Below are 23,090 nucleotides of genomic sequence, written 5' to 3' on the forward strand. Positions count from 1 at the left end.
CATCCCAAGTTAAGTGCCCTTTGGTTAAATATGTCTATTAGAAGCAAATTTTGTAATGTCACACAACTACTTTTTGATAAATATTGAGGCTGTTCTCAAAACACAGCACAGGGCTCCCAGCTGCTCCAGACCATACTAGATCCACTTTTTAACCTGATGTTTAGCTGAGGGTTAGAAATCTGTGATTCATTTAATCTTGGCAGGCAATTGTCTGGGTGACTGCCACCAGGTTAGAGGCTTTCCTCCAGTTCTGGCAGCAAGCCTGGGGGAAGGAGTGGCTGCGCCAAGTGCAGTGGCTGTTCTGAGGAGAGCAGCTGCTGTGCTTGTGGTGTGGTGTGTCCTGGGATGTGGGTGGGGGAAGTTCTCTCACTCCCTGTTCTTGCCTTTGCCATGCTGCCACTTGTGTGGACACACGGTGGGACAGAGGGAAGCACGGCTGCTGCTCATCTGCCTGGGAACATAGGCAAGCTCCTACTTTCCCTGCAGCCCTTGGAAGCAGCAACCGAAGGCTGTGTGTACAACCTCATAGACCGGTTGTTTGGTAGATAGATGGATAGCTGAATGTACCCCATTTCTCCAGGTTGTCAGAAGTCTCAGGGAAAGTGCTATAGCATTCAGCTTCCTTTGAATAAGAGAGCCCCAAAGACTGATGGTGTCTTATATTTTATTTACAAATATTCAAACAGAGCACAGTGGAAGCAAACAGTCCCCCACAGCAGGCAGCAAAACTTCTAATCTTGCTTCAGATTCTCAAAGCAGCACTGTGGACCTCCCAGTGTCTCATCTTGATTCCAGTCCAGCTAACTCTAGTTCAACACCCTGTTCAACACCCTCAGCTCTCTGATTCTTTTTCTGTTTCCACCTAAATTTAAGATAAAAATATTTCCCCAGATCTCTTCTCCCTGCAGAGTACTGTTTATAGACCCCCACCCCTGTAAGTAAATTATGCACTTAGGAAAAATATTCCTCACTCCTAACCACTGCCCACTTCTAATCATTAAATTCCATTGAGGATCAGCCCTGACTGTTGGTAAGAGCTGGCCTAAATATGATCACCCAGCAGTTATAATAATATCCAGTCAACTGTACATAGCCACTCTGTTAACTGCTCCATCTGTATGAATGAAAAGATACCTTTAGATATTGTGAATTCATCCAGAACAGCACCATTTTTAACCAAAACTAGAACATAGACACCCCAGTCACACTCACCTGACTTCCATGCTTTGCTAACTTCTAGATTAGACTACTTTTGCAATGTGCTAAACATGGAGTTGCGTTTGAAGACTTTTTGGAAACTTCCGTTAGTCCACAATCAGCTAGGCTGCTAGGGTGGTGATTGGGACTGGCCAAATGGAACACCTATGATAGCTCCTTAAACAACTGCACTGGCTTCAGGTCCCTTTCCAAACACAATTGAGGATGCTTGTACTAATCTTTAAAACCCTAAATGGCTTGGGGCTCAGCTTTTGAAAAGATCACCTTCTTCTGCATGAGCCTGCTTGAATGCTAAGGTCTTCAGCTGAGGTCCTTCTACCCCTCCATCTGGAGTTAGGCAGGTGGTGACCACAGGGGACTTTTACGCACATGGCTTTTAGTTCGCATCTCCTCTGGAATGGAGGGTAAGAGTCCACATATCAGCTGGATTTACCCCGAAGTCCCTGAGAGGTATTAGTGACCAGTACACACCCGATTCTGCTTTTCCCCGAATTACTGCTGCGCATTCTAGCTTGGCCCAAATTATGTTGAGGGAAAACAAATCCTCTATTTGTGGTAGCTTTAAAAAAATAAAATAAACCAAGCTTTTTGGTATGCCCCGCTTTTTGGTATGCCCTGCCAGTAATTCAGCTTCCCTCCCAAAAAAACCTCGCAAGGCTAAATGAAGGGGAGTTTGACAGCTATGAGTATGGTCTGCTCTGAGTGATTTGCAATTGTGAGCACTGGTGGGGAGGGGTTGTGACAGATTTGTGAAATTCTGTGGAGGGAGTCCAGAAGGGGAGGGAGAAATTCCTGAGTTAAACTCAAGGCTTGCTAGTGCTCCTACTCCAGTCTTTTGGCTACTTTTAATTCATATATGAGTCTCTGGCTTCGTCTTATTGAAGTCTGGTCACCATAGGAACATCGGCTTTACATGTGCAGATGTTGTTGGAGGATGCCTGAAAGCTTAACAATGGAGACAACAGGTTTGATGTAACCTGAGCCCTTTGTGTCTGAGCTGATTCCATGAGGCTGCATTTTTCTTCATCACAGAGAGAAAGCAATGATTTCTATTTTAAACTTCCATGGCCTCTTAAATGGTCTGAGATGGGGAGGCGAACATGAGGTGATGAAGGCAGTCACAAAGGCAAGTTCATTATAAAAATCAGCAAAGATTTGGGTGAGATTCGGCAGGTTCAGATTAAGTGTTCTGTTATTTGATCCGGCTGCTTGGCAACTTGTCTCACTGGTCTTCCGCAACTAGCTGTCAAACTAACAACAACAAAAAGGTCTCTCACTGCCCCCTCTGGGATGTGATTGGTTGGAGAAAAAAACCTGGAGCAAGCTGTGGGAACTGGAAAAAGATCCGCAGGGAATGCTGACAAGAAGCAACCCTAATCACCCGAATTAAACAGCTGCGAATCTACTCAGAAGTAGATCTGCTCTTTGGCTACCCTGAAGCATGAAGCCATGTCTAGATAACTCCAGGGAGAACCTTTTTGTTGTGGTGCCCTGTATGTGGATTGCTTTCCCTAAGAAACTTACCTGGCACCAAATTTTATGTTCTTCCAACACCAGTTTTTTTTTATTTGCCCAGGCCCTCTAACATATTTTCTAAACTAGTTTTAATGTTGACAAGTTATTTATTTGTTTTGTTTTTGCTGTCTTGACAAATTTTAGATACTTTTCTTTATTTACTTTACACACACACACACACACACACACACATATTTATATCCCGCTATTCCTCCAAGGAGCCCAGAACGGTGTACTACATACTTAAGTTTCTCCTCACAACAACCCTGTGAAGTAGGTTAGGCTGAGAGAGAAGTGACTGGCCCAGAGTCACCCAGTGAGTATCATGGCTTAATGGGGATTTGAACTCGGGTCTCACTCTAACCACTATACCACGCTGGCTCTCTGCCATCATATATTGATAAAAGAAAAATTACACTGGCAAGCCCCAATTCATTCCAATATCTTTATTGCCACCAGTGTAATTAGTCTTTAATACATAAAACTTAAAACAAATTAAAATCAAGATAACTAGTAAAAGAAAAAAAAGTGGGAGCAGTTCTTACTTGATCTGAAGACTAATTCTACAAATAACATGTAAAACCAAGCAATCTTATATGTTATTTCAATGTTCTGATTACACAAATGCCAGGAAATATAAAATTCATCAAACCAACCGAGTAACTTTTCAGTTTAATGGGGTTATTCATTCTCTCCGAGAATCTTGGCACATTTGACAGAATAGGAGCATGTGATCAATGGATTCAACAACTTCAGCACCACAAGGGCACTTACGCTCTTCATGGGAAATTCTGGCATAGCTGCCCAGAGACATAAGTTTGGGCAGGGTATAAATTTAATAAATAAATAAACAAATCTTCCCTCCAAAACCACTGCATGAAGTATATCAAATCTTGCAAGCACAAATGCTCTCATAAGAGATGGAATTGTAAGAGACACAAAATAATTTGACAGTTTACTTCACTCATCCTTATACCACCTCTTATTGTGCTCTGAAATCCTAGCAAAATAATTTTGCCTACCTATGTCCATCACCTGCTGTCTTACTGTGATTTTCAACTTCTCCAGATCTTTGGCTTGAAGTAATGAGTCCATCCCAATAACATTAAATCCCTTAAACACAATGTTCTTCCATGATGAATTAAATCCATCTTTTAAAACTAGAGCTGCCAGCCCTACGAGAGGCAATCTTAATTTGAGCCAATAATTACTGATAATCATTCGGGGCTCAGTTTTACATAAACCTGTCCCTAACCATAGAAGGGAGTTTGAGGTACCCCCTGGTCACCTGCAAAATCACCCTAATGTTGTTTGGGCTGCTTCGATTGAGCTGAAGCTTCCATTAAAACCAAGTTGGCGTTTTATAACATTTATTACATAATCTTATACTCAAAAAGTTTAAGGGCTGCTAGAACACACTGCCCATGATATATATAGAGAGAGATAGAGATAGATAGATAGATAGATAGATAGCCTTTTTTATACCTACCTGGCAAGCACAATGATTTTCGATTATTAATTAATTAATTAATTAATTAATAATTAAATAACTAGTATTTTAGAATGTTTGGCGTGGCTTACATGTGCGCAAAGGGCTCTTCTCCCATAGAAGAGAAGCCTTGCATGGAACTTGACACAGGGCTTATTCAGATGATTTCTACAGAGTATAGACCTGTTTCATTTTAACCTTTATGAGATAGTTCTGCAAGTCCAGTTCAAAGGCAACAATATGATATCCATCCATACATTATGAATGGAAAGGCAGCCTTGCTTTGAAATGGACGACAGTTATGTTCTCCCCTCTTTTAGAAGCTTGGATGATGTCAACAGGACACTAGTTTAGTTAAAGGAAAGATCTGAAGACTTGCTTGCTCCTAGGGATGAGACCGAAAGGCCAGTTTTGCTTTGAGCAGGTTTTACCTTTATTACAGTTATCACTGTAGTAGTGTTACAACAAGGAGGGGAGTTACATTGTCATCTGCAGTGTCACAGCCAGTATCTAATGGTACTTACAAATAGTTCAGACAGTACTCCAATCACATAGCCCTGGCAGCTGGGAAAGAATTGCATTTTCCTAGGGGGAAAGAAACAAACTATAATTTGAGTGTTGGGAAAATGCAAGGTGTGTTTTCTTTAGGGAGGATGTCTGGATCTCACGTAACAAATTATTAACAACTGTGCATTTCTTATGCTATAAAAGGGTCCAGGGTACCTGAAAGACCACCACCTTCCATACAAACCTGCCATTAATTAAGATCCTTCAGTGAGACCTTCCTCCATGTGTCTCCTCCTTCAGAGATTAGGCAAGTAGCCATTGAAGAAAGGGCACTTTCTGTGCTGGTGCTGCAGCTGTAGAAATTAGCTTGAGCTCATTACTGTAGTTTAGGTGCCAGGCAAATTCCATTCTTTTTACTGTATTTTTAACACCATGTGATATCAGTGCTGCTACAGTTATTTTCATGGCACTTTGTGCTGCTGCTATGTTTAATTTTAAAAGCCATCTTAAGTGCTACTTTAGTTGCAGGGCAGGGATATAACTTTTAAAAAGTAAATAAATGTAAGCTGATTGTCTGGAAAGGATCTCATTGGAGCCTCTGAATCATAGTTTATAATGTGATATTCCTGTTGAAATCACTTGAGATGTATTTCCACTTTACTGCTGAGGATCAAGGTGTGGGAATGTAATGATTTTGATACACAGTGCTGTTGCATTGCACATTATGAGGAAACCACCCTAGTCACAGACTGCTTTTGTAGTGCAAATGTGTCCTCAAGGGGCTGGTGTGAATTCTTTGCAATGAGAAAATCCCCAGGGGGTGTAAAGTGGAGTGGACACAGCCTTTTCTAAAGTCCTTATTATTCCTATCCTCTAGACAAGGACAAAGAGGTGTTTGTGGAATTGTGAGTCTGCATAATAGGGAATCATCTTGAAGATCGAAGAGAGCTAGCTATTTTCTATTTCAAATGCTATTATGCAACATCTGTCTTAACTGGAAATCTGAGCCCCATACATGTCTGCATACTGATGTGTGGATCAGTGCAAAACAAAAATATGAGCTAGATTTTCTGACAGTGAAGGGAGACCTATTCATTGTTGAAACAAAATGGCAAAAATGGCTGCATGGATAAAATATGCTAATAGTCATTAAATATTTGTTAAATTATAGAGAAATGCACATTTTTATGACACAATTTTCCCACTGTAGAATATTATATCCATATTATTTCAAAAATGCCATCTTCTAAAATTAATCATTTTGATAATTTTCCAGGCTTGTTTGCAAATGGATCCCATGGATAGGATATCATCTGCTGATTTGTTGCAGCATGAATATTTTACCAGAGATGGGTTTGTTGAAAAGTAAGCATTTGGAATCAGCTTTCAAAATTCACATTGAGAGCCTTTCAAGATGATAGGCTTTTTGTATGACAAATGTGACGTTGCTATTAATTTGTTGAGAGGGAGTATCAAAACATCTCTACCTATGGTAGCACTTCTGTGCATTTTTCCTACACTCATATCACAATATTTAATTGCTGGGAAATCTAACTTTTTCACCATGTTTCAGATACAAAATGCTATCATTTCAAATGTGATTACTGTGTAGTAGTTGTACACAGTAGCTGTCTAAATGTTTTAGGCTCTCTTGGCCAGCACTTATGTGATTACTGTCACATCATCATCCCCCCGCCCCCCCCCCATGTCAGCCACCACAATTTTGTGAACACTGTGAAGTGGCTCCCATTAACAGGGTTAATGTACACGAGTGCTAACATTTTTTGCCATACTTGGTCAGCTTGGAAGGAGAGAGATGGAGAAGTGAGTGCACCAGTGAGAGGAGAGATTATGCTCATTGGCATGTTCTGTTCTCTCTCTCCCCCATACTTGCTTCCAAGCAATGCTTACTTGAGAGGTATAAGGACTCAAGCTCAAGCATGCCTGGAAATAATTTCTTTTGGGGAGCTCTTTCTGTGGTGAGAGGCTGCTGCTTGCACTTAGGAACTGAGACAAGGAGGTGGCCAACTTCAGCATATGTGGCAGGAAGACAAGTTGCTTTGTGATCTCTTGACCAATCCAGGCACCAGGACACTGGTGTCTGAATTTGTGCACATATATTGTAATTTTAAACCATTTAATTTGTTCTTGTTTTATGAAATTGTTTTTATAGTATTTTGCAAAATTTAAATTGTCTTTACTGTTTTATATTGTGTTTTAAATTTTGTATACCGCCTAGAGATGTATATATCAGGTGGTATAGAACTATGATAGATAAATGAATAAATTCTATGAATTGAGCTCAAGTCTCTAAATCAGAGCATGTTGCAAAAAACCCCATAGGGTACACTTCTGAATGATCAAGTCCTCAATATGGACCTGAGGATCTGTTCCCAATAGAGGCAGTTGGTACTCTGTTGATTGCCTTTTGAGAGGAGGAATAGGTTCAGTCTTCCCATTGCTCAGCAAGTGGTTGACACTCTGAAGGCTGACATGCTGACCATCCATTCAGGAGTATTGATACATTATGCAGAAGCACTCGCAGCAGCCACACAGCAGCCCTGAATGCTTGTTGAGAGATTTGAGAAAGCAATTTATTGCATTTGGGGAAAGCAGAAGGGTGATCCATGCTTGGTAGCTTGTCTACATGAACTGAAGACTCTTGGAAGTTGAAGCACACAGATACAATTCTAAGCATGCTTATTTGGAAGTAAATTCTATTGAATAATAGGACTTGTTTTCAAGTAAATGTATTTACAAGCATGCAATGTTGTGTTACTTAACTAAAGGAACAATTGATCACTGCATGGTACTCATTTTTGCTGACACATTGTCAAATATTAGGCAAAGGAGAACTGAGGCATATTGAGCAATTTGTTGCAGATCTGGCAAGGCATTTGTTCTGTGTTTTCAAATCTCACAAGGGTTTTGTTAAAGTGCCATGACAAGAAAGAATCTTTGATCTTTAGAACACAATAAATAGAATGGTACATAATTTATCAAGGCTGAAATGGAACTAAAAGTTTAAATAAAATTTGCAATGAGAAATAAATGTTTTACATGGAACATAATGCAATTACAAGCAAACTCTCTTTAAAGTCTTTGCCTTTAGGGGCACAGCCAAGATACATAACAGATGGGTTCTATTTGGTATGCTTTGTAGTCCTGCTAAAGATAGTTTGCTTATGAGAAATATGGCAAGAACTGAAGTTAAATAAGGATTTACATAATTAACTATACAGCTTTTGACTCCTTTCTGCACTACACTTGCTCTCGGTTTGTGGCATATTCTATGGTGTGGGTCCTACAGATTGATTGGGAAGGGTGGGGGTGAGAAGATGGCATTGGTAGAGGGATGGTCCTGCCTTTCAAGAAGGACTAGAGAGCCTTTAGTTGTATGTGTGTATGATGTAAATACACTTTTCATTATCAGATTCTTACCAGAACTGAAAGCCAAATTACTACAGGAAGCAAAACTGAGTTTTCTTTCAAAGTTCAGAGACAATAATAAAGAGACCGAACTAATTAAGGATGAAAAGAGAACAGGTCATATTAATTTGCCACAGAATGGCCCAGTTCCTGTGAAGGTAAGCAGTATGATTGTTTTTAGAATGTTTATTATTTTTCATCAAACAAAGAATATAGACTAGGAATATGACACCCTAAATGTTGTAAAATCATTCTAGATGCCATAGATCAGGCCTGCTCAACTTAGGCCCCCCAGCTGTTTTTGGAATACAACTTCCATTATGCCCAGCCACAGTGGCCAATAGCCAGGAATTATGGGAGTTGTAGGCCAACATCTGCAGGAGGGCCAAAGCTGAGCAGCCCTTCCATAGATATATATAGACATTAAATTACTATCTCCTTTTAATATTATGTTTTCATACTTAGGTCCCTGATTTTCAGGACTGTCTGAAAGGGGAGCCTGGGCCTGGGTTATTGCTTAGGACCCTGTACTTATGGGGCCCCCAAATTCTTCTAATTTATGGTACAATACAGATTCATCATGGCGGACCCTGAAATATTTTTGCCCTAGACCCGACAAAAGATAGAGACATTCAGCTTCTGACCCAGTTGGATAAATTCCCAACCTGGTGAATGACTAGGCTGCATGGCTCAGGTGAAAGGTGGTGTGAGGAGAGAGCGAGAAGTAGCCGTGGCAAAATGAGTATAAATGGGAGGCAGCTGTGGCTTGTCCGCTGGCCCCTCCAGCCCCACACTTACTGGTTGCCATTGAACAAACCAACTAACTCTGGTTGCAGATGCTAGTTTGTGAACAATCTGGACAAAATCTTTCGTATTCGGGCCGACTTAGATTCAGACTCCACAATTGTCACAGTGCTTAGTGCCAAAGTATCCAGCAGCTCCTCTTATGTGGTGACCCTGGATCAGTTTCATTTTGTGACTCCTGAGGATGTAGACAAGTTGCTTGGAATGGTGGGACCTACCACCTGCTCTCTTGATCCTTGCCGGACATGGCTTATACTATTTGGCAGGGAGGCTGTTGTAGAGAGCCTGGTAGAGATTATAAATGCTTCTCTGAGGGAAGGCAGAACACCTCCTTGTCTCAAGGAAGCAGTCATTAGATTGCTTCTGAAGAAGCCTGCCTTGGATCCCTTGGAGTTAAGCAGCTTAAACAGGCCTGTCTCCAACTTTCCATGGCTGAGCAAGGTGATTGAGAGGGTGGTGGCCTCCCAGCTCCAGGAGGTCTTGGTGGAAACTGATTATCTAGACCCATTTCTAACTGGCTTATCAGCGGGCTGTGGGATGGAGACTGCCTTGGTCGGCCGGATGGATGATCTCCAACTGGGAATTGATGGAGTGTGACTCTGTTGGCCCTTTTGAAACTCTTGGTAGCCTTCGATACTGTTGACCATAGTATCCTTTGGGAACGTTGATGGGATTGCGGATGGGATATACTGCCTTGCAGTGGTTCCATTCCTACCTCAAATTAGGTACTCCACCCAGTTAGAATTTGGGAGACAGTTTTGATTTGCCAGTTCTGGATGGGATCACACTCCCCTGGAAGAAACAGGTACGCAGTCTGGGGATGCTTCTGGTTCTGAGACACTGAACCTCTCTCTGGTGTCTCAGGTTGAGGCACCAGCTGCATCCATTTCTTGAGATGAACGACTTCAGAACAGTGGTACATATGTTGGTAACCTCCAGGCTGGACTACTGCAATACTAACTTGGCAAAGAGGCACCTTTTAACGTGCTGATTCTCTTTTATTTAGCAGGGGGAGAGTAACTGGCCCTATCCATCCCCAGCACAGTACCTCCAGTGACTGTTGCTGGTGTCTATCTGATGTTGCTTTTTAGATTGTGAGCCCTTTGGGGACAGGGATCCATCTTATTCATTTATTATTTCTCTGTGTAAACCGCCCTGAGCCATTTTTGGAAGGGCGGTATAGAAATCGAATTGATGACGATGATGATGATGTGCTCTATGTGGGACTGCCCTTGTACATAGTCCAGAAACTGCAGTTAGTACAGAATGCAGTGGCCAGGTTGGTGTCTGGGTTATCTTGGAGAGACCATATTATTCCTGTATTGAAAGATCTACACTGGCTGCCGATTAAGTTTCCAGGCAAAATACTAGGTGCTGGTTATTACCTATAAAGGTCTAAACTGCTTAGGTCCTGGGTATTTAAGAGAAAGTCTTCTTCACCATGAATCCCGTCGCCCGTTAAGATCATCTGGAGAGGTTCATTTGCAGTTGCCACTGGCTCATCTGGTGGCTACTCAGAGAGACGTCTTCTCCATTGCTGCCCCTGGGCTTTGAAATGTGCTCCATGTTGAAATTTGAGCCACTCCATCTCTGGCAACTTCTAAGAAGGCACTGAAGACATATTTGTTCACCCAGGCTTTTGATTAGACTTATCGTTTTTAATTCTTTTAATGTTGGGCTTTAAATTATTTTAATGTTTGCTTAAATGATTTTAATTGTAAACTGCCCAGACACACAAATTTTGGGTGGTATAAAAATATATTAAATAAATAAATAAATATGGTTCCCCAGATTTAGAACAATACATGCTGTGTTCAGTTTTTTTTTTGTTTTTTTTTTAATGAAAACTTTTGATTTTCTCCTTTGGTGTTCATGAAGTAAAGGCGAGGCAGGAGCATATGAGCTCACAGCTCTCCAGAGCTAATTTGTGTAGTAGGAAACCATGATTCTTGGAATATCTGAACTAGGACTCTGATTTAACTGTCAACTATGAGTTCACAAAACACTTAATAACTTGATTGTGTCATATTGATTATGGTGAATGTTGAGCTTGTGCTTAAGTGGTGTATCAAATAGACTTGTCTTGTCTTTGCCTAAATATTTTGCTGAACTGGAAAAGATTGGATCACCCATTCAGTTTCAGTGGGCTGTACTTCAGGTGCATTCCTGTTGTTGTTTTACATGGAAAGTCCCATTGATTCCAAACATGATGCACCAGTAAGTAGACAAAGAATTCTTGTATTCAGTCACCACAAATCAGTGACACCTGGACATGTGAGAAGTGCACTTTAGTGCAGTCACAGAGCACTTGCCATTGCAAGGCTTCCCCAATTGCTTCAATGGAGGAGTCAGGGCAACTTTCATATGCCCTTGCACATTCAGTTCCGCAGCTTTCAACACTGAAGTGAATGGGGTAGCCACGCATGTGGAAACTTAACTGGACACATTGCAGTGCTCTTGGAGTTCTGGATTGGTAACAGTACCTTAATAAAGTGCTTGCTCTTCTAGGGGCTGCAGTGGTGTGGTGGGAGTTCTTGTACAACTCTCCTTGTCCCCTTTGTGAGCGCAGTTGCACAAGAGCTTGAAGGCTCCAGTGTGCTCCCAGCACTGTGAAAAGGCTCAGTAAGGGTGGAACATCATGTGGTGTATAAATAATAATTATTATTAATAATGAGCAAATGCTTGTACTTTGTTGCCACCAGAAGGCATTTTAAACGAGAAGAAAATACACATGTTTGAACTAATGTCCTTAGATGCAGCCAGTGTATGTACTCTATCACAAGCATGAATGTGTACTGGATATAGAATTCAACATCCTAAAAAACCACCCCAAAATAACCTGGTTATTGAATTTTGTTTAATTTTGGTGCAGAAATTTAGCCTACTTTGGGGAAATAAACATGTTCTTTTGGGTTGGTTTGTTTTTTATTCGTTTTATGTACTGCCTGACTTGAAAGGTTCTAGGCGGTTCACAAAAATAAACATAGCAAAAACAAAATAAGACAAACTGTTAAAACAATGTAAAACATTCAAAGAGTATTAAAAGCTTGGATTAAAAAATGTATTTTAAGGACTCTTTTAAAGGCTGGTAAAGATGTGAAACCACGAATGTCTATAGGGAGCACATTCCATAGCCCAGGAGCAACTACAGAGAGGGCCTGTTCCTGAGTCATTGCCAGACGAGCTGGCAGCAGCTGGAGACAGACCTCTGTCTCGGACCTTAATGTGTGGTGGGGATCATGTAGAAGAAGGTGCTCTCCCAGGTAACCTGGCTCTCCCTCTCTTACCTGGGAGACCACCTTCTTCTGCATGATCTCCACCACACATTAAGGTCATCGAGAGAGGTCCGTCTCCAGTTGCTGCCAGCTCGTCTGGCAGTGACACAGGAATGGGCCCTCTCTGTAGTTGCTCCTGGGCTATGGAATGTGCTCTGGGCTGTGGAGTGTGCTTTGTATTTTGTATGTTTGCATACCAGCACTTTGTATTAACCCAGAAACCTATTAGCAGCCAATGCAATAATTTTAAGACAGGCATAATATGGTCTCTCCAAAAAAACCCGGAGACCAATCTAGCTGTTGCATTTTGGACCAATTGAAGTTTCTGAACTACATACAAAGGCAGCCCTACATAGAGCACATTGCAGTAGTCAAGCCTAGAGGTTGCCTGGGAGTGCACCACAATTCTGACAGCGGCTGTTGAATCAACCGAAGTTAATAGCAGTTGCTCCTGGCTATAGCCTCAACCTGAGAAACCAGAGTGAGGCCTGGGTCCAGAAACGCTCCCAAGCTACGGACCTGATTCATTGGGGGAGTACAACCCCATCAAGAACAGGAGGATCTATCATGTCCCTCAAGATATTACCCCCTACCAGGAGTACCTACGTCTTGCTTGGATTGAATTTCAATTTATTATCCAGTACATTACTGCCTGTAGGCAGGCATTTGTGTGTATGTGTGTGGGGGGGTTATGCCATTTCTTGGTGATGATGTCATGGTGAAATAGATTTGGGTGTCATCAGCATATTGATAACAACCTGCTCCAAATCTCTCAATGACCTCACCCAGTGGTTTCATGTAAATGTTAAAAAGCACTGGAGATAAGATGGAGCCCAGAGGGACACCATGCAATAGCTTTTGTTTCAGCTATCTCCCAGCGACACCATCTGGAATCTACCAGAGAGATAGGAACGGAGCCACTGCAAAGCAGTACCACGTATTCCCAAATCTTCCAGATGATCCAGAAGGATACCATGGCTGATGGTATCAAAAGCCACAGAGAGATCCTTCCTTGGAAGGAGTCCAAAACAATAATTGGCCCCAGCCCTCAGTCCCAGCCCCGAAGGCCACCGGCCCCCTTTGGCAGCCAGCTTCGGCAGCTGCTCCCTGGTGCTGCCCACCCTAATAAGGGCCCAGGAAACCAAAAGCCCAACCTGTGTGGCTCTCACCCACACCAATCAGGCAGCCCAGCCCAGGTGCAAGATATCATAACACAATTAAAATGAGCTGAGCCCCAGATAGCAAGCAGCCTGCAAAAGGGAGAAGAGTACACAAGCTGCAGCCAGAGTCCCTCTCCCCCATCTGGAAGGGAAGTGGGGAGTACAAGCCAGATGAAACCAGCGCCTTACCCCACAGCATGTCTTTCTGTTACCTTCTGAGCTGCCCCTTGGTGCTGCCTACCTTAATAAGGGCCAGGAGTTCAAAAGCCCAAATGTGTGGTTCTCACCCACACCAAAACTTCTTAAGGCTTTGACATGACATGAAAACCGCTGACAGGTTATTCAGTCAACTGTGTGAATCCATGTCAGCTGCATTTTTGGCCAGCCAAACCTGATTTGGCAGGGCTGCCACAAGCAGTTATGAGATTTATGAAACTGATGACATCATGACCACATGTTCTGAATTAAGGATGGTGGTGTTTAGAGAAGGAATGAGTCATGGATGCTGCAAGACAGTCTGAGGCATACTTTTTGGTTATGTTTTGAACCCATCTTTCCCGCTTTGGTGTCCCTAGGAGTTACCCATGGGGAACAATGGTGTGTTTTGAATTTCCTCATTGTTACCTATGGCTGGAACAAGCTGCATTCACAGAGTGCACACACAAGTTTTGCATTGCAATTTGCAACCCTGCAGAAGCACATAATAAAAGGGAATCTGTCCCTCCCAACACAGAACACACATTTCAAACACAGTCCAAAAATGGCCAAAAAAGAATCACAGACCCAGAATCCACTGCCAGCCACAGTGCCTGCACTGCAGTAACATCATTGGCACAAGTTGCTCTCACACACAATTATGACTCCTACATTACTTCCTAGCATTGCAACAGCTGCCACAGCAGGACCCTTACTTAGCAGCAAGCATAGCCATAAGCTCAACTGGAACAACTTCAGCCACATTTTGACTGAGTAAAACACCTTGCAATGCAGATTGCAAAGCAGACCAGAGCAGTAAGTTAAGCACAAGTTAGTATCAAACAGAGGCGTAACTGGGCAAAATGGCGCCCAGGGCAAGCTCTGCCGCTGAAATTGCGCCCCCCCGCCCCCGCACATCCTAACCCTATACCTGTGCGGCGGTGACGCGCGGCGGCAGATTGCACGGCGGTGGCAGATCGCGCAGAAAGTGGGGGGTGGTTGGAGGGTGGTGGGGGGAGGAGGAGATTAGCCTGGGATCACGGATCAAGCCCGAGATTAAGGATCAAGCTCTAGGCAAAGGTTTGCAAACAGCTGTTGGCAAATTACAGGTGCAGATTCTCGTGTATGTGCGCGCACACACACACACGGATCCATTCGCCACTCCGGCACGCCTCACTCCTGAATCTGTCTCCCTCAACTCGCCCTAAGCCGCGTCCAACTCTGCCCTCTCCCAGCCACGCACAGACACACAGACACAACACACACCCCGATCCCTTCCCAAAAGAACGTGCGGTAGAAAGAGCGAGAATCGGGGCTACCTACTGCATCTGGGGTCCGAGAGCAGGCGTGGATCATCGGCGATAGTCCATCAAGAGAGCTACATCGGCTTGGAAGGTCCGAGGGCTACGCAAGGAGGATGCCCCCGGCGCGGCTGCTCCATGGTCTGGCCAGAGGTGTCCCACGGAAAGAGGTGCAGCCGTGGAGCCAGCATGCGGGAGGTGCCGAGGGACGGTCACGATCGATGGCAGGAAACTTGCAAGAGGAGGGAGAGAGGCGAGCCCAGGCTGCCCGGATCACCCGCCCAGCGAGACTTGAGCAGCAGCGTCCCAGCCTCGGACTGGGTGGCGAATCAGAGCCTACCCCAGGCACACTGCAGAGCAGGCGCCCCTCGTGGTGGCGGGCGGCGGCGGGAGTGAACGCGGCGGTGGCGGGCGGCGGCGGATTGCAGAGTGCAGAGCGACGCCAAGGCCTGCCGTCTGGCCCGGCGTCGTTCTGCACTCTGCGATCTGCCGCCGCCCGCCACCGCCGTGCTCACTCCCGCCGCCCGCCACTGCCACCGCGTGATCCGCCGCCGCCCGCCACTGCCGCGCTCACTCCCACCGCCGCCACTGCCGCGCGATTCGCCACCGCCGTGCGATCCGCAGAAGGGGGGGTCGGGGGCGTGGCACTTTTTGGCGCCCCCCACGTGACCCACCAAAGTGGCGCCCAGGGCACATGCCCTGCCTGCCCCCCCTATTGTTACGCCACTGGTCTCAAAGCCAAACATGGAGCTCATCACAGCAATCACCAAGAAATATCACACACACAACCCTACACCTGCCTGTGCTGCCACTGTCCATTTCTCACCACAACCCTATCTCCCAAACAAAAAAAAACCACAACTCAATGAAGGCATAAGACAAGCCCTGCTGGATCAGGCCCAAGGCCCATCTAGTCCAGCATTTTGCTTCACACAGTGGCCCACCAGATACCTCTGGGAAGCCTACAGGCAAGAGCTGAGGGCATGCCTTCTCTCCTCCTGCTATTCCCCTGCTTCTGGTATTTAGAGGCATCTTGCTTCTGGAGATGGCCTATAGCAGACACTCAAGTTCTGCCTTTGTCAATCTGAGATCCAGCAAAACCAGATTCTTATAGCAGCAATAGCATGGCATATTATATCCATTGCTGAGAAAAGAAAACCACAAAATCAAACCCTCCTCTCCTGATGTATCCCTCTTTGTAAAGAGAGGCACACTATAAGAGCTCTCTCTGCCTCCCAGTCTCTTTGAATACATTTTGAAATTCCCTCCTTTTGTTCCCCCTCCCCTCAGCTAATAGGGGCACAGTTGCCTATGACACCACTTGAATTATATAACAAGCCAACAAAGAAGCAAGGAGATCGTAAGCCAATAGGAAGCCAGTGCCAGAAAACCAATCAGCAAGGGAAAACAGTCCTCCAAAATGGCATTGAAGTGTCAAAACATTTGATTGAAATGGGGTTATTCTGCTCAGAGTTTAAAACAGGCCCTTTATTTAAAGGGTGTTCTGTTTTGAGCTTGAAACACTCGAAACGGCCCGTTTCGAGTTGAAATGTTTCACTGTTGAAACATTCTGCACATCCCTACTGGAAGACGAAGAAACGTTTGCAGTTGTGTATTCAATATCATATTTTATTTATTTATTTATTTATTTATTTATTTAACACACTTCTATACCACCCAAAACTCATGTCTCTGGGCGTTTTACAACAAGCAAACAAAAAGCTAAAACAGTTAAAATAAAGGACAAAAAACCCCAACCTTAAAACAGTAGTTAAAACAAAATAAATGACACAGTAAAAGTTAAAACATTACAACAATTTGAAAATTTTAAAACAACATTTTAAAACGTTATGTTGCTGTAAAGATAATGGTTCCCAAATCTTTTACTAAAATGACTCTTCCTCTGGATTTTTATCTTTGTATGGGATCCACATGTCAGTTTCAGCACTCAATCTGGGAAGTGAAACTCTATATTTTAGCTCTTTGACTGTACAATCCTCAGCATCGACTGGCTCACATACCATGCAGTGTTTAGCGCATTGCAGGCTCTGCTGCACTTTCCAAATGCAAGTTGAGAGCGTTTGTGCAAATGTTGAAATTGCATGACGGAGTTGTGTGATAACATGGCCATTGGAAATAATGGCTGTGCGATTCCACAACTATCTTGTGAAATGTCAGCATTTGCACAAGTGTGCTCTAGCGCAACTTGCATTTGGAACACACAGCAGTGCCTGTGTTGTGCAGAATGCCTCTGGAATGCTCCGCGTTATTATATAAATCACTTTTTGTAGTCTGGCAATTTGCCTACAAAAGGTACTATTCCATAGTTTGAGAACTAGCCTCTTTGTTTCTTTTAAATGGGTTGTACTGATTTTGCTCTTGAAGATGCCACAGACTTGCCTAGCAAAATAAATAAATACAACTTTTGAAATGATGAACTCAGATTCTGAAAAGGATTAAACAGTCTTCATTTTCCTTGGACTTTATAGAAATTGTGAATATTTCACCTCGTATAGGATCAGATTTCTTAGAAATAATTCTTCCAAGTTTGTATGTATTACCTGTTCTAGGAGACTGAAAAGGACAAAAAAACAAAGGAGATAAAGGTCAAAGGTTTCAAAATGAAAGGGGGGAAATCTGAACTCTCAGAGGTTAAAAGGACTGACCAAGAAGATGCAGCTGCACCGTGGGCTGCTCTGTCTCAGAATGCTCTAAACCTTCCTCATGAGAACAAACCTACAGGCAATGATGGCACTGCCCCAGCAGCAACTGGCACCGATGCTGGTGGGATAAGGGAGGATTCTATGCAAACACCCACAATGACAATGCCACGCATCCACCCAAACTGTGGAAACCTTACTGCAAATTTCAGCTCTCACTTCCTGTGTCCTAATTCGAGGTATGTATTGCAAAACTGAAGGCTAAGAACTAAATTTGGAACATGTTGAAGATTTAACTAATTTTGTTGAAACAGCTTTAAAAAGGAATACCTGCTATAAGAGCTAAATTTAGACAGACCTTAATGATTTTGTATTGCAAAGCTATTTCTCTCCACGCCCCCCGCCCCATATACAAAATACATCAAGAGAATGAGAAAGCTCATGGAACATGTTTATTTGTTTACATTTTAAAAGCATAAGCTAGAACAAGACCACAATTGCTATCTGAGAAAAAATTTGGTACATTATTTATCTGTTTGTTTATCAGACTACCAGAAAAGGCAAAGAAAAGGCGAAGTCCTTGGCCATCAATGTGTCAAGTAGGTCCAAATAACCGTCAGGAAGATGGGACTATGAGTCAAGTATGTGTAAAAATATTGTCATTTACAAATGCATTTGGTTCATGTGGTTATGCCATCATTGTTCATTGAACCAATTGATGCAATCTAGACAAAGATGAGGTGATGGCAGATCCTCTGTTTTAACCAGGTCTACTCAAATCACATATGAAATGTGCATGTACTGGGGAGAGTGTCAGCTTTTAACACTAAAAGGGGTGCATGGATGGGAACTGTTGAATTTCTCCTTTGCAGCTTATCTTGCCACTGTCTGTCCATCCAGATGCTTTTCTCCTCCCCCAAGCTCCAAATTAAGAAGTGACTTTCCCTTCCATATACATTGCTTTTTCTCCCCAAATATGATCCCTAAACCCCACTTTATACATTATTAGGATATATCCATGTAAATAAATGGGTCTGTCACTATTCCATCTAGTTTGTCCCTTAATCCTTTGAAATCAGTGAAACACAAACTTGTAACTATGTGCTCAATTTATTTATTTTAATAGGCTTTAGGCACACCTCAATTGCATACTGTATCTAATATTAGGCTTGTGCCCGAAACGTTTCGGCAGCCATTGAAAAGGCCGCCGAAACGTTTCAGGTGTCGGGGCAGATTCGGTGATTCGGCGCCGGCGGGGGTAGGGCTTTAAGGGCGGGGGAGAGTGTACTCACCCCCCCCGCCGCGTTTCCCCCGCCGGCGCTCTCCGAATTTGAAGCCCCTCGGGGCGGCAGCGTTCCTCCTTGCCGCCCCGTTTGCCCCCTCGGCCGGAAGTGGCCGGAAGTTCCGAGCGCGCGTGCGCGCGCACGACGGGCGCACGCGCGCTTGGAACTTCCGGCCACTTCCGGCCGAGGGGGCAAACGGGGCGGCAAGGAGGAACGCTGCCGCCCCAAGGGGCTTCAAATTCGGAGAGCGCCGGCGGGGGAAACGCGGCGGGGGGGGTGAGTACACTCTCCCCCGCCCTTAAAGCCCTACCCCCACCAGCGCCGATAAATATCGTGCACATCCCTATCTAATATGTATTTTGAATTTGTTTTATTCATCACACGTAATAGATTCCATGTTATAAACATCTATATGAGGCAAGCTAAATAACCTAAGATAAAGTAGAATGATAATTTTGGTTTCCCCAATAGCCCCTAATAATAAAGGAAAACTCAACCCCCACCCCCACCCCAGAAAGACCTACACACTTGTTGGCATAACTAAAAAAACATTGGACACTAGTATAATAAGTAAAAACATAATTACGATTTGAAACACTCTGTGTGCAGACTGACATTTATGCCTTCCCAGCTTGTGTGCCTTTGTTGGTAGGGCTGTCATATTCTAGAATGGAGAACAGATGTCTTTTTCTAGCCCCTGTTTAGGTTCTGCCTTTGCTGGTGCTTTTATCATGGAAGGGTGAAGGAAGACAAGCCTCAAGCTCATGCTTGAAAGTAGTAAATTATTATGCAGACTGCCCAGTACAATTCAACCTAAGGTCATCTTTAGGGGCAAAGGGTCTTTATGTGACTTATTCTGGTAAACTAACATATTTTGGATACAAAATCCAAATACCAGCTTGAGGTCTGCGCCTTCCTTCACCCTTATGTTCTTAGTATATTTGGTGCTTTCCTCCTAATTTTTACTCATGGCTCAGCCTCTGCAACTGCGGTTGCGAACCCAGGCCCAAATAATGACAGGACACGCATAGTTGGAAAAAAATTCGGGTCACTTTATTGAGTAATTACAAAAACCTGCAATGAGGAATTTAACTAAATTGTGGGTATCCCCTATGTGGGTCAATCTCATAGGAGGTGTGCCCACAGGAGGGCGAAGGACCGGGCTTTGATTCAGATCGGTACCCATTCCAAACCTCTTCTCAACCACGAGGTTACCCCCGATGAGGGGATGCATGCCAGCCCACCTCAACCCAGGTCGCGAGGTACTGAGTGGTGTTCACTGGCATGCGTCTGAGTTAGAGCGGATCCAGCCCGAGAGTCGCAAGATCACCAAGCCTTCCTCCATATTCCCACTCACCATAACGGCCCTCCAGCCCAACTCCAATGCAAATTGACCTACCCCAACCCACACTCACCTACAAAGTGACCAAATAACCCCAGTTACTACCTCAACAAAATTAGTGAGAAGTAGGCAAAAAAGGGCCACAACTTTAACCAATCAGCTGAGACCCAAAATTGGCCCCAATCAGCTGAGATTCATACTTGGCCCCAATGGCAACTGGAATATCCCTCACTGAGTTAAGGGATGGGTGGGAGGGTGCCTGCCTGCAGAGCAACTGAAGAGATAGAGCAGTGAAGCTGCCTGTGTATGCAGCCTCTCTTCACTCCTGATTGGTCCACCAGCATCATGTGCCAGGGGACCAAAATGGCAGTGGCAACTCTGCCCCCCGCTCGCCCAATATCACCGCTAATGCAGTGAAAGCCGTGGGAAGCGGCTTTCCCTCTCTTTTACCTCTAGGACAATTAAAAGGTGGGCTGGGCCCCTTTGTCTCATTGGCTGTTCCTGACCCATGACTACTGATGGCCTTCCACTGTGGCTGTGGTGTGTCCTAGTGCTCAGAAGTTAATCTCAGATAGAACTCTGCTAGTACAATTGTTGTTAGGAGTTCTCCCATCAGATAGAGCTGACAGCCTCTGCCTTAATGCATGCTATATACCAATCAGGTATATATAATATACCAAAGTATATATACCAATCAAGTATAATGCATGCTATATATCATTCAACTTACCAATCAGGTAGTTGAACTGTGCAGAAGAATAAGCAAATGTGGATGCTGCCAGATGTGAAGGGAAAAGTCAGACTTATTGATCTAGTCTGACAGATGAAACGCCTGATAGCTTTCCAGCACATATTTATTTATCCCTGGCTAGGGATACAAGCTTTCTCTAAATAAAGGCCTTAAATATTTTGACTACATTGTGTCAAGGTCAGAATGGAATAAATAAAGGCATAATCAAGTTGTAGCCATATCACAGATGTTATCTTGGATGCATAATGATTCCATTTTTAGAACCAAATAGAGAAGGTCTCCCTGTATGAAAGAGCTGCTCAGATTGATCAAATGGTCAACATAAACAGAAAGAAGCGCAATATTTCAAGATGTGAGAAGAGAGACATTCATTTTCCAGAACTCACAACAACAGGGCAACAAAAAGAACTGAAAGGAATGGAAAGTATGCTTGTAACCTTCTTTAGATCTTCACAAATAAGCAGTAAGAACATATAGTTGAAGAGTTCATTTGACATGAAAATTAAATAACAGTATGTAAGGTTGTGGAAAGTGTTCTGAAATAGCCTTCTTTAATAAAGGCTCTCCTTTTGGTGAATCAGCTGGAGTGGGCTTTACTTTGCAAATCAAATGCTGTGTACAAATAGAAGCCAAAGCAGGAGACAGTGTCGGGTTTTTCCCCACTGGGTGTGTGCTTGGCTTCCCTCTGCTTGTACACTGCAATGGACAAGTGTACTTGGCACTGATTCAGTCACTGATTTAGCCCTCATTTTTGCTTCAGGCAAACTGAGTTGCCCTTTAAAATGGCTTTTAACTCTCTCTCTCTCTCTCTCTCTCAGTCTCTGGGAAATGGCATTGAGTATTAAACTTCTCCTTGTCCACTAGTGCTGTTCTAATCAAATTGGAGCTCCCTGCAGCTGCTTTTAAGTAAAAACTAACAACTAAAATGTTGGGAGTAGTGATTGCATCTCTTACTAAGCTTATAGCTTGGTCCTTAAGTTCATGCAAGAGGCTTGCACTTGCCCCGTGGACTCCCCTCAGCTCAAAAGCAGTTTGCTGTGCAAGGCTGTGGAGGGGGGCTCCCTTGGACTCATGAAGCATCATAGATCTTTGAACCAGAGCAGCTGTGTGGGAGATCAGGCTGTCTTCTTGAATTGATTATCTCATCCGGGGCAATTAGATGTATGTAACTAAGCCTGATAGGCTCAATTTCATTTTTTTAAAATGAAGTGGAGGGGAGGCTGTAATTTTGAAGGGAGAAGTGGTGATGGCATGTAGGTATGTAAACCATTCCTTGTCAGCCATTTTTCTTCTCAAACTTGCCCCTTGGCTGCTCCCATGCATGTGGGTTTACAAATGTGTATTTATAATAAACTGAATTAAAATTAAAAATGTCTATGATACATCAAGCTTTTCAGCCATAATGTTGAAATTTCTGCTTTCCTTTGAATTGTTTCTTAATTATAGAGGTTTATAAAATCATGCATGGTGTGAAGTTCACAGCACTAGAACCTGAAGTCATCCAAGATTAGGTGTGTGCACGAACTGAGCTCTCTGCCGCACCATGCAGCTTCCTGCTGACAGAGCTCCCTGCAATAGCCTGTGCTCCACAGCACCCCCCCACCCCACCGGCAGTGCCTTAGAGTATCTAACTGGTTTGGCCTGGTTCAGCCCTCATCTGAACCATTTTGGTGCTGAACCTGTGCAGGAGCCTCAGTTCCTGTATATTAGGATGCTAGCCATGATGGCTATATACAACTTAAGAACATAAGAACAGCCCTGCTGGATCAGGCCCAAGGCCCATCTAGTCTAGCATCCTGTTTCACACAGTGGCCCACCAGATGCCTCTGGAAGCCTGCAGGCAGGAGTTGAGGGCGTACCCTCTCTCCTGCTGTTACTCCCCTGCAATTGGTACTCAGAGGCATTCTGTCTTTGAGACTGGAGGTGGCCTATCAAGGTAGCTATTGATAGACTAACCTCCGACTAATAGCCACTGATGGACCTCTCCTCCATGAAGTTATCCAAACCCCTCTTAAAGCCATCCAGGTTGTTGGCTGTCACCACATCTTGTGGCAGAGAATTCCACAAGTTGATTATGCATTGTGTGAAATAGTACTTCTGTTTGTTGGTCCTAAATTTCTGGGCAATCAATTTCATGGGATGACCCCTGGTTCTAGTATTA

General features: G+C 43.8%; 1 protein-coding gene across 2 annotated transcripts in view; it reads left to right on the top strand.

Moving 5' to 3' along the window:
• Nucleotides 1–23,090, top strand: part of LOC128344516 (serine/threonine-protein phosphatase 2A catalytic subunit alpha isoform) — a 117,492-nt gene that overhangs the window by 26,525 nt on the left and 67,877 nt on the right. For both annotated transcript variants that reach the window (XM_053294766.1, XM_053294763.1), the window contains exons 7-11: nt 6,006–6,094; nt 8,163–8,316; nt 17,464–17,792; nt 18,101–18,194; nt 21,191–21,353. In XM_053294766.1, the coding sequence (XP_053150741.1) occupies nt 6,006–6,094; nt 8,163–8,316; nt 17,464–17,792; nt 18,101–18,194; nt 21,191–21,353 (829 nt within the window). The remainder of the gene's footprint in view (nt 1–6,005; nt 6,095–8,162; nt 8,317–17,463; nt 17,793–18,100; nt 18,195–21,190; nt 21,354–23,090) is intronic.

The sequence above is a fragment of the Hemicordylus capensis genome, chromosome 2 (assembly GCF_027244095.1).
Source record: "Hemicordylus capensis ecotype Gifberg chromosome 2, rHemCap1.1.pri, whole genome shotgun sequence".
Taxonomy (NCBI): domain Eukaryota; kingdom Metazoa; phylum Chordata; class Lepidosauria; order Squamata; family Cordylidae; genus Hemicordylus; species Hemicordylus capensis.